Here is an 18,718-nt window from a genome sequence, read left to right as displayed (position 1 = left end):
CGTAGGCTACAAGATACTTCGTTTGTTTTAAATTGTAGATAGTTTTTAGTTTTAATCTAATAAGTCAAATTTCTCTTGTTTAGACTAACTTTTTTTAAAAAAAATGCACAAATATCTACCACATATCAAACTAATTTCACTAGATCTCTCGAATAGCAAGTTAGACTTGTAACAACATTAAAACAATGTACAAATTCTGGAACATAGGGAGTACATGCGTAATACTACTGTTGCACATGTTGAGAGAATGATGTGGGCTACGGGAAGATATTCTGAACAAATTTTGACCTGAACCAGGATTTGAACCCTCTGGTCTGCCAGACCTTCCTCGATCCTAGCAAGTTGCACTATGGTAGCCTCTCGTAGACCGCCAATCGAACCGGTGGACCACCTGCAGATCGAGTGCAGGCGCGGCGGTTCAATGCTGCCAAGCTTCACAGAATCGTACTGCCATTCCATGGTACTTGTCAAACGCGTACGGTGCATACAGAGATATTTCTTTTGCCCCTCATCTCGTGTCCTGCCAAGATACATACGGATCCGGAGGGCGGACGAACTGGTCCTCCATCGATCCATGATTCCCTCCAAGGGCCAAGGCTCCAATCCATCTCCATCTACACACACACGTCGTTGTCCCCGTTTACCCTAGTGTACTCCAGATTAATGCAACCTCTCAGCTGCGGTAATACCAAGTCTCCGTTGGAAAAAGAAAAGGAACCTTGGCTTTACTCGGTGAAAAAGACGCCAAGCCCACACGATTGGTAAATTATCTATAGAAGGGGTCCTCGTGCATGGATAGGTTAACTAGTGTTAAAAAGTTTACTACTCGGTCACTCCCTCCATTACCAAAGCATTAGTTAGGACAACACAGCAGCAGCATGTCCTAGTCAAAGCAAGCAATTGCAACGACCGGTGGCAGGCTCCGCAAATTCGCCCACATCGAGGGTCGAGCTGCTGGGCCACCCGCCAATCACGGACGGGTCCACGTGGGCGGCCCGATGGCGCCGCACGGCCCACGCGTCCGCCCGCGAGCCCACCTAACCTCCCGCGCCCGCGCCTCCTCAAATAAGTAGTCTCTCCTCGCCTCTCCACGACTCGCTCTCCCCACGCAAAGCGAGCCGCGCGCCTCGGTCGCCACCGCATCGGATCGGGGGGAGCAGAGCATCCGCCACAGAGAGGAGAGGAGGGGGAGCCGCGGCCATGATGATGTCGTCGTCCATGGCCGGCGCGGGCTCCTCGGAGCTGATCTACCGCGGCCACGACGCGCAGGAGGCGGTGGCGGAGGAAGCAGCAGGCGCCGGGTACTCGTCGGCCAAGCCGCCGCCGCACGGCAGGGGGGCGCCGCTGCCGTGGCTGGCGCGGCCGCTCCGGTACGTGATGGGCGAGCAGCGCCTGGTGTTCGCGCTCCTCGGCATGGCGCTCGCCTCGCTCGTCTTCCTCCTCGCGCCCTCCGCCAGCTCCACCACGGGCGGCGGCAGCACCAGCAGCAGCGTGGCGCACCTCGCGGCGGCGGGCCTGGCGGCGCGGCAGTACAGCAGCGGCAGGTCCGGCGCCGCGGTGTCGTCGTCGCGCGTCGCCGTCCGCCCCGGGCGCGTGCCGCTGGGCCTGAAGCGCAAGGGCCTGCGCGTGGTGGTCACCGGCGGCGCCGGGTTCGTGGGCAGCCACCTGGTGGACCGCCTCCTGGCGCGCGGCGACAGCGTGATCGTGGTGGACAACCTGTTCACGGGGCGCAAGGAGAACGTGCTCCACCACGCCGGGAACCCCAACTTCGAGATGATCCGGCACGACGTGGTGGAGCCGATCCTGCTGGAGGTGGACCAGATCTACCACCTGGCGTGCCCGGCGTCGCCCGTGCACTACAAGCACAACCCCGTGAAGACGATCAAGACCAACGTGGTGGGCACGCTCAACATGCTGGGGCTCGCCAAGCGCGTCGGCGCCCGGTTCCTCCTCACCAGCACCAGCGAGGTCTACGGCGACCCGCTGCAGCACCCGCAGGTCGAGACATACTGGGGAAACGTCAACCCAATCGGTGCGTGCGTCCTCATCTTCTTCTATAGGTTTTCATTTTCTTGCCGCATTATTTGTCTAATTAGTTGATGATGATTGAGCTATAGATCAATCGCACGCATTATTTGTCTAATTAGTCTATAGATCAATCAATCGCATCGATTGTCTAAATTTCGAAAAAGAATTCTTTGTGTTTAGCTAGCTAGGAAACAGACAAATTAATAGAGCAGGTTGTGTTGTGGTTTGGGTTATTAGTTGATGATGATTGAGCTTGCATTTGCATTGCTGAGACGGAAGCGCTGACCGGTGGTTGTCCGGTTCATCGAGCATGCAGGTGTGCGGAGCTGCTACGACGAGGGGAAGCGGACGGCGGAGACGCTCACCATGGACTACCACCGCGGCGCCAACCTCGAGGTTCGTGCACGCCCCAAGGACGGACGCTTTATCCAGAGTTTTACTGTGCACTTAAAAATTACTACTACCGCTAGAGTCTAGTAACTCTGAGTTAAGAAAAGAGATTAAAAATTATAGAGAGACCCTGGGACGAGGTAGGTCTTGCTAGCTGTGATCGAGCATCATGCATGCAAGTTGCTAGGTTTGATTAATAATAAACTAAGCTAGTTAGAGCAAGCTACTAATGAGTCAACCTTTCGTTCGATCGGCACGCGCATGCAGGTTCGGATCGCTCGGATCTTCAACACCTACGGGCCGCGCATGTGCATCGACGACGGCCGCGTCGTCAGCAACTTCGTCGCTCAGGTAACAAAGAAACACCACCAGTTCCATGGATTGCGTTTCGTCACCGGCACGCTTCCACACGATGCACTGCCTCTCGATCTAACTACGGCTTTTGCATTGCCCGCCCACCCGGCCCCTGATGAGCTAGCTAGTCTTACTAGCAAAACCTTTGCTATTGTTCTAGCCAGCCACCACTATCAATCATTCCAGATCTAGATCCACAGCAATTGCTTTGTAGCACGCACATGATTAACAATTTGGTAAAGCCGTCGATCTAATTATATATTATTAAGCACACCAAGCTCTGTAGTTTGTGGGGTTCCCTAGCTAATTGCTAGCTAGGGAATTAACACAAAAGGAACCAACAAGAGGGTGGGCCAAGTGTTTGCTTTGCTAATTCAGTCTTTGCATCAGCACGTAGCCGTCAATGTCCATACACAAAACTTGCTTCCAGGCAAGATAGGAAACCAGAGGTGATAGATTAGCACAAGTCACATGGCTCAGCTCCATCCATGGACCATGGGGATGAGCAATAGCATTGGCTGATCGGCCTTTGTGTTAGTTGTTGCATTGCCTGCCTTGACACTGCAACCGCTGGCTGGTTCGTTTCTCTGATTGGTGCTGTTGTTGATGGCCACGTTGCAGGCGCTGAGGAAGGAGCCCCTGACGGTGTACGGCGACGGCAAGCAGACGAGGAGCTTCCAGTACGTCTCCGATCTGGTAAGCTCTCACTCTCAGCCTCATCAAACTACTAGCTAGCTAGTTGCATGCGCCAAGCAAGCGAGCCTATTGGCAGGCTCTCCGTTCCGTTCGTGTCTTTTCCTCCTGCAAGCAAACGCATCCAGCTCCATCGCCCACTGCATTGCCAATTTGCCATTGGCTCGGTCGATCGGCAGCTTCCGCTCACCGTACGTTGTCGGTAAGCTCGCATGTGCTGCGCCGTTGCTTGAGATGCAATTCTGCGAAGAGCCTTTTCCATTGTTTACTGCTTCGCGAGCATCAGCAATGGAATGGAACCATGCGACTGCAAGATACACAGCAGCAGCAGAGCCTTTCGCGTATTCAGAGACGCAGCAACCTCTGCGTGCACTGTAAATTAAACTGCTGCTAGCTAGGCATAGGCTGCGGTTGCTGTTGCGGATCCGTGCTCCCAACGGCACGTGAGTCTTTTTTTTTTTTATGAGATGGACTATGAACAATCTTTTCGTGCTGATCGATGGGTGTGTTCTGGACCACCCGGACGGACGGACACTAGGAAAGGAGGAGAAAAGGAAAGCCATGTCGATACGGACCCGTTCGGCTCTGTTAGCTGGGCCTCACTGCCACTAAATGCCGCAGCAGCCGTACAGCAGCAGCATCCTCTCCTACTCCTACAGTCTCCGGCCTACTAGCCTGGTCCATCGTATTGCTGCAATGCCGCATGCCTGTCTGCCGCTTCAGCGCAAAGCAACTACAAAGCTGCCTTACTCTTACAGAGTGTATGCACAATTATGTGAGTAGGAGTACTGCACAGTGAGCAGAAGATACATGCACGTACGGAGTAGTTCCCGTTGCAGAGAATTGGATACGTTTCCTCCTGTTGGCGCAGTACAGGTAGTCATGCAGGTTAGGCGTGCTACTGCTGCTGCTGCTGCTTCACTTGCTTTCCAGACTGTTTGGTGGTTGCTTGCTACCGACATGGCTGGCACTGTTGCACGTCCGATCCATGGCTTAACTCAACGCTGGGCCATCAGTAACCATGTCCATGTCCTCGATCGATCCTCCTTTACATGAGTCCATCGTCTCTGCTGCTTTTACTATACCTTCGTGTGATCCTGAGTTTCTGACAATTCACTCATATATCATCACTGGTTCTGGTTTACAGTTACTAGTTACTGTATGCGTGTAGTCCAGATTACTGACGATGCAAAATTATATGCGTTGCTATGCAGGTTGAGGGCCTGATGAAGCTGATGGAGGGCGAGCACGTGGGCCCCTTCAACCTGGGGAACCCCGGCGAGTTCACCATGCTGGAGCTGGCCAAGGTGGTGCAGGACACCATCGACCCCAACGCGCGCATCGAGTTCCGCCCCAACACCGCCGACGACCCGCACAAGCGCAAGCCCGACATCAGCCGCGCCAAGGAGCTGCTCGGCTGGGAGCCCAAGATCTCGCTCAAGAAGGGCCTGCCGCTCATGGTCCAGGACTTCCGCAACCGCATCTTCGGTGACCAGAAGGACGCCGGCGACAACTGATGATGATCGAGCTAGCTGCTGCATTGTTCGTGTTTCGTTTCAGTCGTACGTATAGCTAGAGGAATGATGATCAAGTTGATGAAGGCCGGGACAGATACTGGGAATCCGATCCGTGACCGGAATTGAAGCAACCAAGGATCGATGATGATCGATCGATACGTGTGTGTAGGATATATAGTTAACTAGGATCTGCTGCATAAGCATCATACAGATCGAGGATACATGTAGCTGCTGGTACGTGCTGCTGCTGCTGCTGCTAGAACCCATGATGAGCCATTGCCAGCACCAGGAGGTCGAGGCCCGGCCTCCTCGCGACGACTATGCCGCCGACCTTCATGTTCTTTAATTTTTAGTCACTTTTGTTAGTAGCCGCGAGTTGATTCTTTCTTGGTTTTTCATGTGTTTTTTTCTTGTTTCTTGGAAGAAATGTATCTTGTGATCTTCTTAGCCCTTGTCCTGTGTCTCTGACGATGACGATGATTCTGCAGTAACAAGTAACAACAACACCTGTGGATGCAAAATAGAGTACACATGCTCACTCACTCTTTCGTCCTGCTAATTTGTCTCTATCTCTCTATTTATTCCGTAGCCTGCATTTTTTTTCTGCTGTTAACTGCAGAATGTACACAAATGGAGAGAATTTCAGATGGTGGCATTTCTGATAAGAAAAGTGCTGTAAATTATGGACGTGTGCGTCAAACAGATGGTGCCAGAAACTGTAATCTGTTTTTCAGCTTCAGCAAAACAACATTAAACTGCTTCAGCTGCAAATTCAAATTTCTTTTGCACACACTGTCATTTTGCTTCAAGGTTCGCACACAAAAGCAGCCGTATACTCCAGAATTTGCTAAGCTAGCAGGGTAGCAGTACAGAAAAGTTCCAAAACTTGAAATGCAACCACTTGTTTTGAGAAATGAGCACTGGACAGCACATGTTTAGGCTCCTTAATACCTTCCCTGAAACCAAAATCCTTTTAAAAAAATTCTTCCTTGAGGACAAAAAAATGAGAAAAAGAGAGACAGAAATTTTAGTCCAGTGGGTCATTTCAATCCGTTTAAGTTTAAACTCAGCGGAACCTAGGAACCCACCCAACAGAATATGAGTAGTGCTCCATTACTACTGACAGATTGGGCCCAACCAACATGGGTCATCTGAACGCAACGGCCCAGCGGAAACATCCTGTAACAGAACCGTCCAGTTCAGCCCAACCAAATCACTCCGCTCAAATAACCGGCCCGCCAACTCGCCGCCGCACTCGAATGGCAGCCCACGTGGCCTATATATATGTCACCAGCCGCATCAGCCCCTTCTCTCGTCTCGAAAAACCCTAGCCGCCACACCTCACGACCCACCCGAGCACCAGCGGAGGGAAGGGGAGATGGCGCGCGGCGTGGTGGCGGCGAAGGGCGGCGCGGCCGGGGGCAAGAAGAAGGGGTCAGTCACCTTCACGATCGACTGCACCAAGCCCGTGGAGGACAAGATCATGGAGATCGCCTCGCTCGAGAAGTTCCTGCAGGAGCGCATCAAGGTTGCCGGCGGCAAGGCCGGGAGCCTCGGCGACTCCGTCACCGTCTCCCGCGAGAAGACCAAGGTCACCGTCACCTCCGACGGGCCCTTCTCCAAAAGGTTTGCTATGTCCTCCTGCTCCACGGTGCTTGCTTACTGTTACCATTTGTTCCTCAGGTCGTCATTATCCGTGTGTAGATCTGTGTAGTTTTGTTCTGCGTGTTCATGATGTTGCATGGTCGCTGCTATGTAGGAGCTTGGATTGGTCCATTTTCAGTTATGTGATTCAATTAACTCAGCTGTTATAAGTTGTGAATTTTTCGGTGTGGAGGATATACATATGTCAGTCACTAAGCTTACTGTATATCTGTATATGTGAATTCGTCAATGACCGCGGACATTCACTGGTTATAGTGTACTCTATTTTGATCCTGTGTAGTTTAAAATTCAAACAGCAATGACTTCGGTAGTTTTAGCATTTTTGTGCAGTGTTAGGTGGTTTTGTGCAGTATCAACAGCCATTGGAATTTGTAGCTTGGCGGTTGGCATGTGATTAACATGCTACCATTATTATTGTGGATGCTTGGAACATCATGCTCAGCCATATTTTCAATCATTTGGCCGACATGTAACATAGGTCGTTTTGTCTTGAATCTACTTAACCTGAACTCAAACAAACACTTGATGGTTAGATCAATTTAATTCTGTCATCAGTTTCGTGCTGTTATAAGCATCTATCATGATATTGTTAATGGCCGTAACTACTTTGGTTTAATCTGATTGAACCATTCGCCATTTTTATCAGGTACCTGAAGTACTTGACCAAGAAGTATTTGAAGAAGCACAACGTGCGGGATTGGCTACGTGTGATTGCAGCCAACAAGGACCGCAGCGTCTATGAGCTGCGATACTTCAACATTGCCGAGAATGAGGGCGAGGAGGAAGATTAGAGTGCATTCCACATATCTTAGTTTTGAACTCGTTGAATTTTGATACTTGTACCCGTAGTCATTTGCACCTATCTTCTCATGTTATTCTGTGGTGAACTTTGGATGGTTAATTTGAAGAATCCTTACATTTGGTCGCCTCAACTTCCGAGTTCCTACCCTTTGTCCATTCAAGTTGAAGTTGTCAGCGGAGAAATGTAGTGTGTAGGGTTTCTCTCACTTCTCGCCTGTACTCTGATTGACGCCTAAGGTGATATAATTTATATTAATATTGCTCTGGTGTGAAAATTATCAGCGGTACTTATTCTGCTTGCCTCCCCACTGCTTATCTGAATTCTGTTGTTAGTGGAAGGATAAAAACCAGTACTTTGTCCAATATTATTTGAAGGATAAAGCCCGGCTATAGATGCCATAATGCAAAAGTCTGGCAAAATATTTTGTATGCTCCATGCTTTCCAGTTGCGCAAATTCTTGGTACTTCTCACGGCATCTCAAAGGCAGGAGCAGCCGGTAATAGTGAAATACGACGAGTGCGTTGAAAGAGTTTCTGGAAATGGACGACAAAGGCAGAAACCGTGCATCAATAATAGATATATACTGACATATCACGTTACATCTGAAGACTAGAAAGAGCAAATCGGGCTGTACTAAAGGTACCTATGTTTCTGGAAATTTTAATTTCCAATGATACAAATTCTTCACGAACACAGAGAATTGTATGCCAACTTGCAGTTGTCAGCACAATCTAACCGAAGAGTTTCAGTTTGCTGAATTATTGCCCTCCAAACTAGTCTTCAGGGAGGACTAGAAGCAACACCTGTTCTACAGTATCCCAAACACCCTTTTGGCCACCCTAGAGAGTGGTTCTCTTATTAAAGGTTGTTTATCTTGCTTCTTAAGGCCATCTCCCCAAGTTATACCACCCTTGTCGATTGCTGTTCCCCTTGTTGGATCAGTATTATCTGGTGGTTCCTCCACAGTCATTTTTGTTGAGTATCCAATTTCCTCGGCCTCAGCTTTGTTATTATTAGCCATACCTGTTGAATAACCAACATCTTCGTCAGACTCATCAGTGCTATCATTATTCCTATTAACTTCATAGATGTTTATGGATGACGACAAAGGTGGAAGCAAAGGCATCTCTTTAGTCAAGACAAGAGGCTCCAATCTGTCATCTGCGGAACTTCCACCCGCATTAGCTGTCGGAAGCTGGTGCTCCTCTTGTTCGTCCTCTTCATAGTGATGCAATTTGCCTAGAATCCTCCAAGTTACAGCATCCGGTGCTAGGCCATTTCTTTTCATCTCCTTAACTAATTGATATGCTAGCTTCTTCAATCCCTGCTTGCAGGCAGCGTCTATGAGTATGTTGTAGCACATTATACTGGGAGCAACCCCACAATCAACCAATTCATATAAGAAATCGCATGCCTGTTCCAGTTTCCTCTGTTTGCAGAGACCTCTGAAGATTGAGCTGTACACATAATTATCATGTATACCTGATGGCCAGATGACGTTGTCCCAGAATTCCTTTGTCTTCTCGAGCTGCCCTGCATCACAGAGCCCTTTGATCACCACAGTATGAGTCACAGAATCAGCTGCAACGTTATTGGCATTCATTTCCTCAAGCACCTGCATTGCTGCATCAACTTGCCCGAGGCCAAACAGTCCCTTGAGGACACAATTGTAAGTGATAACAGTAGGGGAGCACCGGCGCCTAGGCATCAAAGTGTGCAGCACATTGAGGGCTTCTGCATGATCACCGGCATCAAGGTATCCAGATATGAGTATGGTGAAGGTAACAACATCAGGAGTACAAAACTTTCCGTTGAGCATGTCGTCCAGGATCCTCCTAGCCTCCTGGGCCCTCCCAGATTTGCAAAAGCCATGGATGACAGTGTTCATGGTGATCACATCCGGCTTGCATCCAGACTGCAGCATGGATACAAGCACGCCAAGTTGCTCACTTGGGTTGTCCACGGCACGCAGGGCTCCAAGAAACACATTGTATATCCTTGTCCTGGTCTCGTCGCCAGCATCTCCACCCTCATCCTGGCGACACTGACTGGTGGGCTGTAGCATCAGCTCCAGGACATCCTTGGCCTTGGCGAGCTCATTCTCTCGGCACAGCTCGTCCACAAGCACCTTGTATGTCACCTCCCTCGGGTGATACCCAAAAGACGTGCCTTCCATCACCAGCTGGTGCGCCCGCAGGCACGCCCCAGGCTTTGGGCTGGTGCACAGCCCGTGAACAATACAGTTGTAGGAGACTGCGCTTGGGCACAAACCCCTCTTTCTCATGATGTACACTATCCTGGATGCGCCATGGTGCTGCCCCGATCGGCATAACGAGTCGATCATCTGCGCGTAGGCGAACTCATCAGGCACGTAGCACCGCCTCTGCGGCATCTCCTCAGCGATCTGGAAGATGACATGGAAGAACCCCTCGGCGCACAGGCACTGCACGAGGTTGGCGAACGCTGCGTTCGTAACCACCTGGTCCTCTCGAAGTTGATGGCCATCCGTGGCAGCCATGGTCGGCCATAGATGGTTGTGGACGACGTCCATGGCGGCATCAACGTCGCGGGCGCGGAGGAGCGCCTTGACGAGGAACGAGCGCGCGAGGGAGCTGGGGACCAGCCCGCATTGGGGCATTTCGTCGAGCAGCTTCTGCGCGGCGCCGGGGTCGGGGACGCGGGCGTAGCCATCGAGGAGCGCGGCGTAGGAGGCAGCATTGGGAGCCACGCGCATGCGGAGGTGGAGACGGTGCGCGAGGAGGACGGGGATCGGCGGCAGATCGGCGGCGCGGCAGAGGAGGCCGAGGAGGCGGTTGTGGTTGGGGAGCGAAGGGACGATCGCGGCAGCCTGCACGAGGCGGAGCGTGAGGAGGGGCGTGCGCGCGCGGAGGAGGCGGCGCAGGAGGGCGTTGGCGGCGCGGCCGTCGAGGCGGGACGCGGTGGAGAGGAGGAGGAGGGAGGCGCGGTGGTGCGCCTCGGCGGCGCGGCCTGACGCGCAGAGCTCGTCCACCAGGCGGAGCAGGCCCGGCTGCTGGTGTTGCGGTTGGAGGGACAGCAGTGGAGGATTCGCCGCGGTACCCATCGCCGACACCCCCCTAGGCGGCCATAGCAAACGCGCTGTGAGGCCGTGACACGTTGCGTTGCCGGCTTGCCGCCGACGAGCAGGCTTTTGGTTGGCGGGGCTCCCTGCCAGCAGCTATCAGTCCTCACTTCAGAGAGTTCTGAGTACCGGGCCGTCGAACCAAACTGAAAATGGGGATGCGCACGGCCCAAAACGATTAATCTCTCGGCCTGGTCCATGCTGGTTACAGCCCAAGACGAAACGGTGAGCCCAGCCTGCTTGCTGCTTCTATGGTGTCAGGGAGTACGTGGCCCAGGTTGACCAGACTGACAGGATCAAGCGGCGGTGCTGCTCCGTGAGGTGAGGGAGGCAGTGTGGTGACGCCTAGGGACAGTGCGCTTGCGTAGTTGCGCTGCGGCGTCTGCTGCCCCACCCCAGCGATGCCCTAGGCCATTGCCGCAAGCTACATGTCATTCAGGAGCCTGCGTGTGAGAGCTGGGCGCTTTCGCAGACTCCGACGCGCGCGCGCGCGGTGACATGGTAGCATGGAGCGAGCGAGCGATGGAGTAGACCGACAGACTCGACGCAGCCATCAAGCTGCACTCACTCACTCAGCTGGCACTGGCAGTGGGACTGGCAGGCAGAGCGCTGTCTGTCAGAGTTGACGCCCTGCAGCCAGTCCCGATAGCTTCTTTTCTCCGCTCCACTGCAGCCTGCGACCTGCCTGCTGTCAGTATAGTTCGCTTGTTTGGTGTGGATGGAAATGGAGAGCAGTACGTTTCTGGAATCGTGAATTCTGGGTACTGTCGGTTTGGAGGATTAAATTTCAGCTCCAACACACCAGAAACATTATATCAAATTTATTTATAAAATCTTTTACACAGACGAGTGCTAATTCGAAAGATGAATTTAATAAAACTAATTAATTTATAATATATAGTAATTACCCGCTAATCATGAATTACTATATCTTATTATATTCATCTCGCGAATTAGCTCAGAGATTCTGCATTTAGTATTGCAATTAGATTTTATTTAATATGTACTGATTTTTTTCCACGAGTCTAAAATTTAGCCCTTCCGAACCGAATAACGCTCAAGCCCGACATCAGCGGTGCAGAAGTCAGCAGAGGTGAACAGTAGACGTATAGTTTCTCTCGCGAGTTTCGCAGCGGTGGCGGTGAATCCGGTGTGCGGCTCCTGTAAATCCCGTCAGATCGCCGCCCGCGAATCCCGGGCTTCCATGGCGCGTCCGTGGAGGCTTTACCCTGCTTGTGCTTGGCGCTTGCTTGCTTCCTCCTTCCTGCGTCGTCGTACGTCGTCTTCGTCCCCCGGGAGACACGCATGGAGATCAGTGCACGCAGTACCTGACCTGAGTGACGGGCTCTTTGATTCGATCGTGCCTTTGCGTGCGCGTTTCGCACTTGCTTTTCATCTTTAGCTACTGGAGTAGCTACACCGTACCTACGACGACGTTGTGCAGGAGGACTGGAGCTCCGACCTCCTCGTTGATCGGGAAACTGAATTGGACTGTGTGCGATCTGCCCGACAGCGGAAAGGAAGGTGGCCATGCTCGTGCAAGTACGTGCAGCACTCGCTTGTTCCTTTCACCTTTCTGTGCTTTGCACCATTGCCACAGCGAAAACGTTGCGTGCTCTCTGTGATACGGTGCCACCGTGGGCCAGGGCCGCGTCGAGCAGGTAGCTCGCAAAGAAAAGAGGAGAGAGAGCTCAACAACTACTAGCCGGCCGGATGCAAGTTTACAGTCTAGTAAATTAGAGGGAAACCGTTCCATAATAGGGAAATGTTTTTTTATATCCTGGTTTTCACCCCATAGAGAAATTCTTGCGTTCCAGTAGTGTAACCGTAGACGTGTATGTACGTTCTCCACATTATATATCCTCAGCGTGGCCCAACCAAGTACATGTCTATCATTTTGTCTCGGGAGATCAGTAGTATTTTTGCCTGTGTGATTTTAAGCTTTTTTTAGCTTACGAATGTATAAACACAAATGAGGTGTCGGTACATCTAAGCTATATATTTGAATTTCTCTAAAACTTATACCAACTGTAATGTGAAGACAAATCGAATTCTTTTTTACTCCATGCGTTGGCTTTTTTGTCTCTGCAAACTGAAAAGTCAGATTGGTTTCAAAATTGAACAACAAGTAAATGCCAACCTGGCTATATATCCGTAGCTGCATCCATTGTCTCTCCACCATGCTAGTGGACCGACCTAAGGATGAAGCAAACGTGTCACTTGAGTTGCAACACGTCCCTAGCCTCGTCCCAAAAGCCCATGACTCGTCGCCAACCAGCAGAAAAGATTACTCAAAGTTGGTTGTGATTTGTGAATGGGCATCGCAACTTCCACAAAGTTACTTGTGAAGACACCGTACCACTTGGTTCCCAATGTCCCTAGACTCATTCGAAAAGCCCATACATAGATGGGAATACATACACCAGTACACCACTAAAGACAACAAGTCACAACAAAAATAAATGGGTAGAACGAATTAGTTGCCACGGGTTAAGGCGTTACTATACAATTTCCTGCACGGTCATTTGTTAAACAGGTGTCAGCAGATGACTTGATGTCCAAGGACCGAATACCTTTAGCTCATGTCAAAAGTCCATTGATGATGCATCATCAACCAGTAGGAAATACATGAGTGGAACAAAGAGGGTCAACAACACAAATGGTTTATACAATTTCTTAGAAGGTTATTCCTGAACAAGCTACGGCTATATATATACATACTGAATTACTACTGATACTCTGTAGCAATTCTTTTTATAGTTTCACCGGTCTCTCTCTTTCTGGGCAACAGGAATAAATCAACGAAAGAGTAATTGCCGAAAAGAAATAGAAATGTGACCGTTGCTTAGCTTCGGCGTGGCACTTGATTCTAACCCTCCTCTGATGACTGATCTAATATAATCTCTTCCCTGATGAAAAGAAAATACCAACACGAAGATCACCCGTACAACTTCGCGGGTAAAAAAGTCTGCAATGTAATGCTGCATGCATATGGAAGGTGTGGTTTTTGCGTAGCTGATGATAAATTCGCAAAGATCGCATTAGAACGTGGACCATTAATTGGAGATCGAGTGAAAGTAATTGGCACAACGAATAAATCACGTTAGGCCACGCCACGATCCGGCAGATAATGACCGCCACTGAATGCTTGTAACTGACGCACCCATCCATCATGCAGTTACCAATCGTCTACTTGAAATAAACTAGGGTAAAAAGCATTGCGGAACCCTCATTTTTTACTTTGGCCGCGATGATGTAATCCTTTTGGGCGCGCACTTGCTCGTCACGTGCATTCTTTTGTAATTTCTTTTTCGGGAATTCGTTTATTAATTCAGTTCTGATAGCAACATTCCCCATTTGGAGTACAGTTAAACTCGAGTCTGACAGGGTCAAGGACAAGAATTCAACAAGCAAGGGTTTCAGATTTTTGTACCACTGCATCATATATAGTCGTACAATAAAAAAAAGGCGAAAAGGACACTTGTGATTTTATATATACTGCAGACAAGAAGAAGCTGCATTGTTCTGTCAAACAATAGTATATGCATTGTGAGGGGGCAAATAGCTTATTAAGAAAGTAAGAACACTCTTTGGCGCTTCATGAAGCTACGAGGAGACAAATGATGGCAGAGTTTCTTCTCGCAGCTTACGTGAAGCATGAAGCTAAGGGGAATCAATTAACAATTCCGCGAAGCATGGACAGTGCAGAGTGTCATCTTCATTGGACAGAACATGAGCATGAACATCAACTGGTTTCGGGCATACCTTTGGTTGCGGATGGCGAGGGGTTCACCGTACCGCGATTCCATAGCAAAGTGAGAAGGACCTTGATGGAGAAGGAGAACACGTGCAATATACTAGCTTCTCCGGTCATGGAGAGGAAGAGGAGAGCGTATGCATGCACGTGCCCTGCTTCTCCAGCGCGGTCTCTCTCACTGATCTCATCCTCTCGACCTCGATGGAATGGTGAGAAGTGCTGATCGAGGAGGAGGAGGAGGAGGAGGAGCTAGCCCTCCCTATTTATACACCAGGAGCGGAGAGAGAGAGATGGCGGTGGTGTGGAGTGTTGTAGCAGGCAACCAGTAATCAGCTTGGGAGCTGGAGGGAGACGATGGGCTAGCTGTAGGGGGGAGAGAGAGATGGGTATGGCCATGCGCGCAGCAGGTGGTGTTAGCTTAGATGAGAAAGCTGCAGGCGCAGCAGGGTCCGCCGTCCCCGTCGTCCGAAATCATATTAGCAGAATCGAAGCATGAGAAGGGCCGGGCGTCGTCGGCGAGGCTGTATGTGTAACATTCCGTGTTAAAAACTTATGGGAATTACTTAACAAAATTCGTGGATTTCAAAAACTTTCGTGTGTAAACATGATTTGGATGGTTATTACATTTTACTTGAACTGGATTTTCAAATTTGTTTGATTCTTTCGAGTGAGATTTGAATTTGAAAGTGCCATTCAAATTCAAATCGATTTGCTAACCCCTCACACCCTAGTGGGCCGCCTGTCCACCAGCCCGCGCAACCAAGCCCAGCCGCTCCTCCCTTCTTTCCTCTCTTCTTTCCCACGCGAGCCGGCCCAACACCCCGGCCCAGTCCAGCCTCGCGAACCCCCGCGACGCCCCGTCTCCTTTCACCCGGGGCAGCTGACAAGCGGGTCCCGCTTGCCAGCTTTCCCCTTCCTCCCGACGCCCACGCCCCCGGTCCTCTCCCGCTCGCCCGCGTCGCCGTTCGCCGCCGCTCCGCGACAAGGCGCCGTAACCGCCTGCCTCTCCCTTTTCCCCTTTCTTCCCCGGCCGCGGCCCCGCTCCCCTTGCGTCACCCGACAGCCGCGCGCCTCCCTGTCCCCGCTCCGCGACAGCCGCTGCGACCGCCCGCGCGCGCTCCACCTTTCCCCCGCCTCGGCCGCCCGCGCTGCCGAGCCCTAGCCCCCGCTACAGCCGCTCGATGGCCGCCGCGTGGCCGTGGCACGGACGCCGGGCATCACCGCCCTCGGCGCCCGAGCCCGCGCCACAAACCCTAGACCGCCCCATAAGAAGCCTCGGCCGCCACCCCAAAAACCCTAGCCGCCCGAGCCTTGCCCTCTTCCACCGCCGCCGTAGCCCGAGGAGAAGAGAGAGGAGCAGAGGGAGGAGGAGAAGTGCTGCGCGAGGAGGAGCCGTGGACGACTACACCGCCGCCGCCCGGAGCTGCTCGAGGAGGAAGACGCCGTCCCACGCCGGAGCTTCACCGAGCCGGCGCCCCCGATCGTCTACGTCGACGTTGCAGCGCACCCCGCACGGCACCGACCCGCCTGCGTCGCCTCACCGCAGCCCCAAGTTCCCCCTTCCTCGGCCCCTCCGGTGAGCACCTCGGCCGCCGTATCCCCTTTTCCTTCCCCCACTGCTGCCGGCTAAGCCGAGGAACCCTCTGTAGAGGCCGTAGGAATTCCCGTCCCTCCGGCCGCCGTGCCGCTTTTCCCTGCAGGAGCCCGTCGCGCCGCTTCTTCTCCCGCAACCGCCGTCGCCTTTCCGCCGCCGCCGTCGTGCTGCGGGCCCGGAGCGCCGGTGCCCCGCGCACGGCACGGCCGCGCCGCGGTCCTGGGCAGCCAGGCACCGCGCGCGCGTGAGCACACCCCGACCGAGCCCGAGCCGTGCTGCTGCCCCGCTCCGCGACCGCCCGCGCCACGGCTCCGCCGTGCGCGTCCACCCGCGACGTGAACGCGACGTCGCGTTCGCGTCGCGACACGGCCTTTGGGACTTTTCCCCGAGCACCTCTCGGGCGCCCTCTCACACGCACACACGCGCACACACACACGCGTCTGCCACACCGGACCCGAGCCCCGCCACACCGGATCCCCACCGTCGCCGACGCCTGGGCCCGCCTTGTCAGAGAGGAGAAGGACGCGACGCCGCCGGCCCGCGAGGAGCGGAAGATGAAGCGCCGGCCCAGCCAGAAGAGAGGAGGAGGAGGGGAAGAGAAGGCCCAGCCCACGAAGGGAGGAAGCCAGCCCGCGGAGGGAGCCGAGCCAAGACGAGCCGAGCCGAGCTTAGCGCTCGCGTAGCCCACCTGCCGAGCCGGCCTGCTGAGCCGCAGGCCGAGCTGAACCCCGAGCCGCACCACGCACTTAGCCGGGCCTCGAGCCGGCCCACTACCTTTCGGCCCATTTAAAAACCGAACCCTTTTCCGTTTTACCACCCCCGGCCTGAACCGTGGGGCCCGTCTGTCAGCCTCGGGCTGAGGCTGACCGGTGGGGCCCCTTGACCGCTGACCTAGCCCTGACCGTTGACCGTTGACCGGTCAACGTTGACCGGTCAACGCTGACGTCAGCAGGGCCCACTGCTGACGTCATCTTTCCGGGACCCCTCTGCTGACGTCATGCTGACGTCATGCTGACGTCAGCATGCCACGTGGCACATCCAGGTGCTGCCACGTGTCCCTGTTTTTCTGGTTTTCTTTTCTGAAAATCCTTTATTAATTTCAGAAATAGGTTTTTCCGTAGAAAATTCATAATAAATTATCCGGACCTCCGAAAATTATGAAACCAGTTTCATAATTCTTCTAAAAACATGAGCTACCTGTTAGAGTAGGTTTTGTGATGATTTGGATCTTATTTGCAACCTTTTGTGCACTTTTGCACTTTGGACCCTACTCTTACTCGTATTTACGAATAGGACCCGTCCGCGAGGAGCTGACCGACGACCAGGACTACCCGGAGACTCAGGAGGACTTCGAGGAGACGCCAGGTTCACGCCCATCTACGAATTGAACTCCTATTAGACATTTGCTTGTAGACATGCTATTGCTGTATGTGTATATGTATGTATATATCGAGATAAACCTGCATGGCCTCTTTACGACCCATATTCCTTGACAACCCATCTTGGATTGTTTATTATATAATATACCTTGTAAATCCTTGGAAGTGTATGTGTGGGTTATGGTTGGATAGTCTTGGCGTGCGTGAAGTGGTTTTCTTCAGGAGTTGGTGATTAGGGCATAGCCGGGAGTGGGCGACCTAACTCGATCGTGGATCGAGGGCTTGGGGTGTGTATCTTGGCACACCCTACGGAGTACCTGTGGCGGGTACAATTTTGTTACGTATTGAGGTGTTTGGGGCACCCGTTAAGGGTGCAGTTGCGGACCACCGTGGTGGATACGCGTGTGACGAAGATGCCCGCTCCGGCAGATAAGGACCGAGTGAGAGTAACCATGACTTGTGGGACTTTGTAAGCGTGCACACCACTTACCCATTATGAGGGTGGGCCCGGTCCGGACTTAGCAAGCGCGGTACCAAGCCGGTAGGAGGATCGAGTATCGGTGCAGGGGAAGGAGGTGCTGACCTCACGTTCCCCGAGACGCATGGGAGGCTTCACAGTCCCGGGGCGACCTCTCGCGAGGGGATGCGCCCAAGACCCGGGAAAGCCGGATGGTGCCGTGGCTCCTATTTCCGTTTCGTAGACCGGTGTATCGTATACTAGTCGGCTGATCTCCGGCTAGTGTCGATTCGAGTGGGACCAGGTGTACAACCCCTGCAGGGTGAAAACTATACGTATAGCCGCGTCCTCGGTTATGGACATCCCTACTCCTCTGTTGCTCTTATTAGATAGTGTTACTCATGATTTCTACCTCCCTCTAGAATGTTGTCCTGCCAGGGGGCAGTTGAGATGCGAGGAGAGGGAGTTCTCGCATCGACTTGGTGGTGTTGGAAGGTGTGTGTGACCGGGAGTCCGGAATGCCGGAAGAGCCCGAGTCGGGAATGAAAGGAGATGTGTATTCTTATATTGCATTATATTGCATGCATAGGGAACCCCCAGCTTTACCCTTGAACTCTGTTATATCCGTAGTATAGACCACATAAAGCTTGCATACGGATGGTGACGTGAACCTATCCCATTCCTTGGGGATAGCCTGGTACGATGCAGGATCCGACCCGGAATTCGACCCCAACGACGACGGATGGTACGACTGAGGCCCGAGCTACGCTCAAGTCGCCTGTGGAGGTGGAACCCGAAGACGGAGGACGGCCGAAGACCTAGCTACCGCTATGCGTTTCCTGCTTGTTCGAATTAGCCGAAAGGCTTGTAATAAATTCCGTACTACAGATCCTCTGGATTTATGTAATAATTAAACCCGTGATTGACCTTTTTATGAGCATGACTGTGATATTATGCCTGAAATGAGTTCTGTATGTGATAG

At 52.4% G+C, this 18,718-nt stretch overlaps 3 protein-coding genes and 1 long non-coding RNA gene across 10 annotated transcripts; 3 read left to right on the top strand and 1 right to left on the bottom strand.

Moving 5' to 3' along the window:
• Positions 1–1,108: 1,108 nt before the first annotated feature.
• On the top strand, positions 1,109–5,434 carry LOC112880249 (UDP-glucuronic acid decarboxylase 2-like). Its single transcript, XM_025944771.1, has 5 exons — positions 1,109–2,032; positions 2,345–2,424; positions 2,686–2,769; positions 3,394–3,468; positions 4,680–5,434. Exons 1-5 carry the CDS (start codon positions 1,201–1,203, stop codon positions 4,980–4,982), a joined length of 1,374 nt encoding a protein of 457 aa, XP_025800556.1. The 5' UTR covers positions 1,109–1,200; the 3' UTR covers positions 4,983–5,434.
• An 845-nt stretch (positions 5,435–6,279) lies between these two features.
• LOC112880250 (60S ribosomal protein L22-2-like) lies at positions 6,280–7,723 on the top strand. The gene is made up of 2 exons (XM_025944772.1): positions 6,280–6,608; positions 7,294–7,723. Exons 1-2 carry the CDS (start codon positions 6,361–6,363, stop codon positions 7,436–7,438), a joined length of 393 nt encoding a protein of 130 aa, XP_025800557.1. The 5' UTR covers positions 6,280–6,360; the 3' UTR covers positions 7,439–7,723.
• A 118-nt stretch (positions 7,724–7,841) lies between these two features.
• LOC112880248 (pentatricopeptide repeat-containing protein At3g18020-like) lies at positions 7,842–10,632 on the bottom strand. Of its 7 annotated transcripts, none has more exons than XM_025944768.1 (3): positions 9,065–10,632; positions 8,932–8,997; positions 8,009–8,773 (listed from the first exon to the last, which is right to left on the bottom strand). In XM_025944768.1, the coding sequence occupies exons 1-3, from the start codon at positions 10,529–10,531 to the stop codon at positions 8,258–8,260; spliced, it is 2,049 nt and encodes a 682-aa protein (XP_025800553.1). In that variant the 5' UTR covers positions 10,532–10,632; the 3' UTR covers positions 8,009–8,257. The 7 variants fall into 7 exon arrangements, with proteins under 7 accessions (XP_025800548.1, XP_025800553.1, XP_025800555.1 ...); XM_025944770.1 differs by having other exon boundaries at positions 8,932–8,982; XM_025944763.1 differs by adding an exon at positions 7,842–7,982 and having other exon boundaries at positions 8,093–10,632.
• A 4,585-nt stretch (positions 10,633–15,217) lies between these two features.
• LOC112883048 lies at positions 15,218–17,444 on the top strand. The gene is made up of 2 exons (XR_003226751.1): positions 15,218–15,882; positions 17,194–17,444. It is a non-coding gene; the product is annotated as an uncharacterized LOC112883048 (long non-coding RNA).
• The last annotated feature ends 1,274 nt before the right edge of the window (positions 17,445–18,718 follow it).

The sequence above is a fragment of the Panicum hallii genome, chromosome 2, assembly GCF_002211085.1.
Source record: "Panicum hallii strain FIL2 chromosome 2, PHallii_v3.1, whole genome shotgun sequence".
NCBI lineage: Eukaryota > Viridiplantae > Streptophyta > Magnoliopsida > Poales > Poaceae > Panicum > Panicum hallii.
Note: the sequence above shows the minus strand (reverse complement) of the source record. Positions and strands in the feature narration are given on the sequence as shown.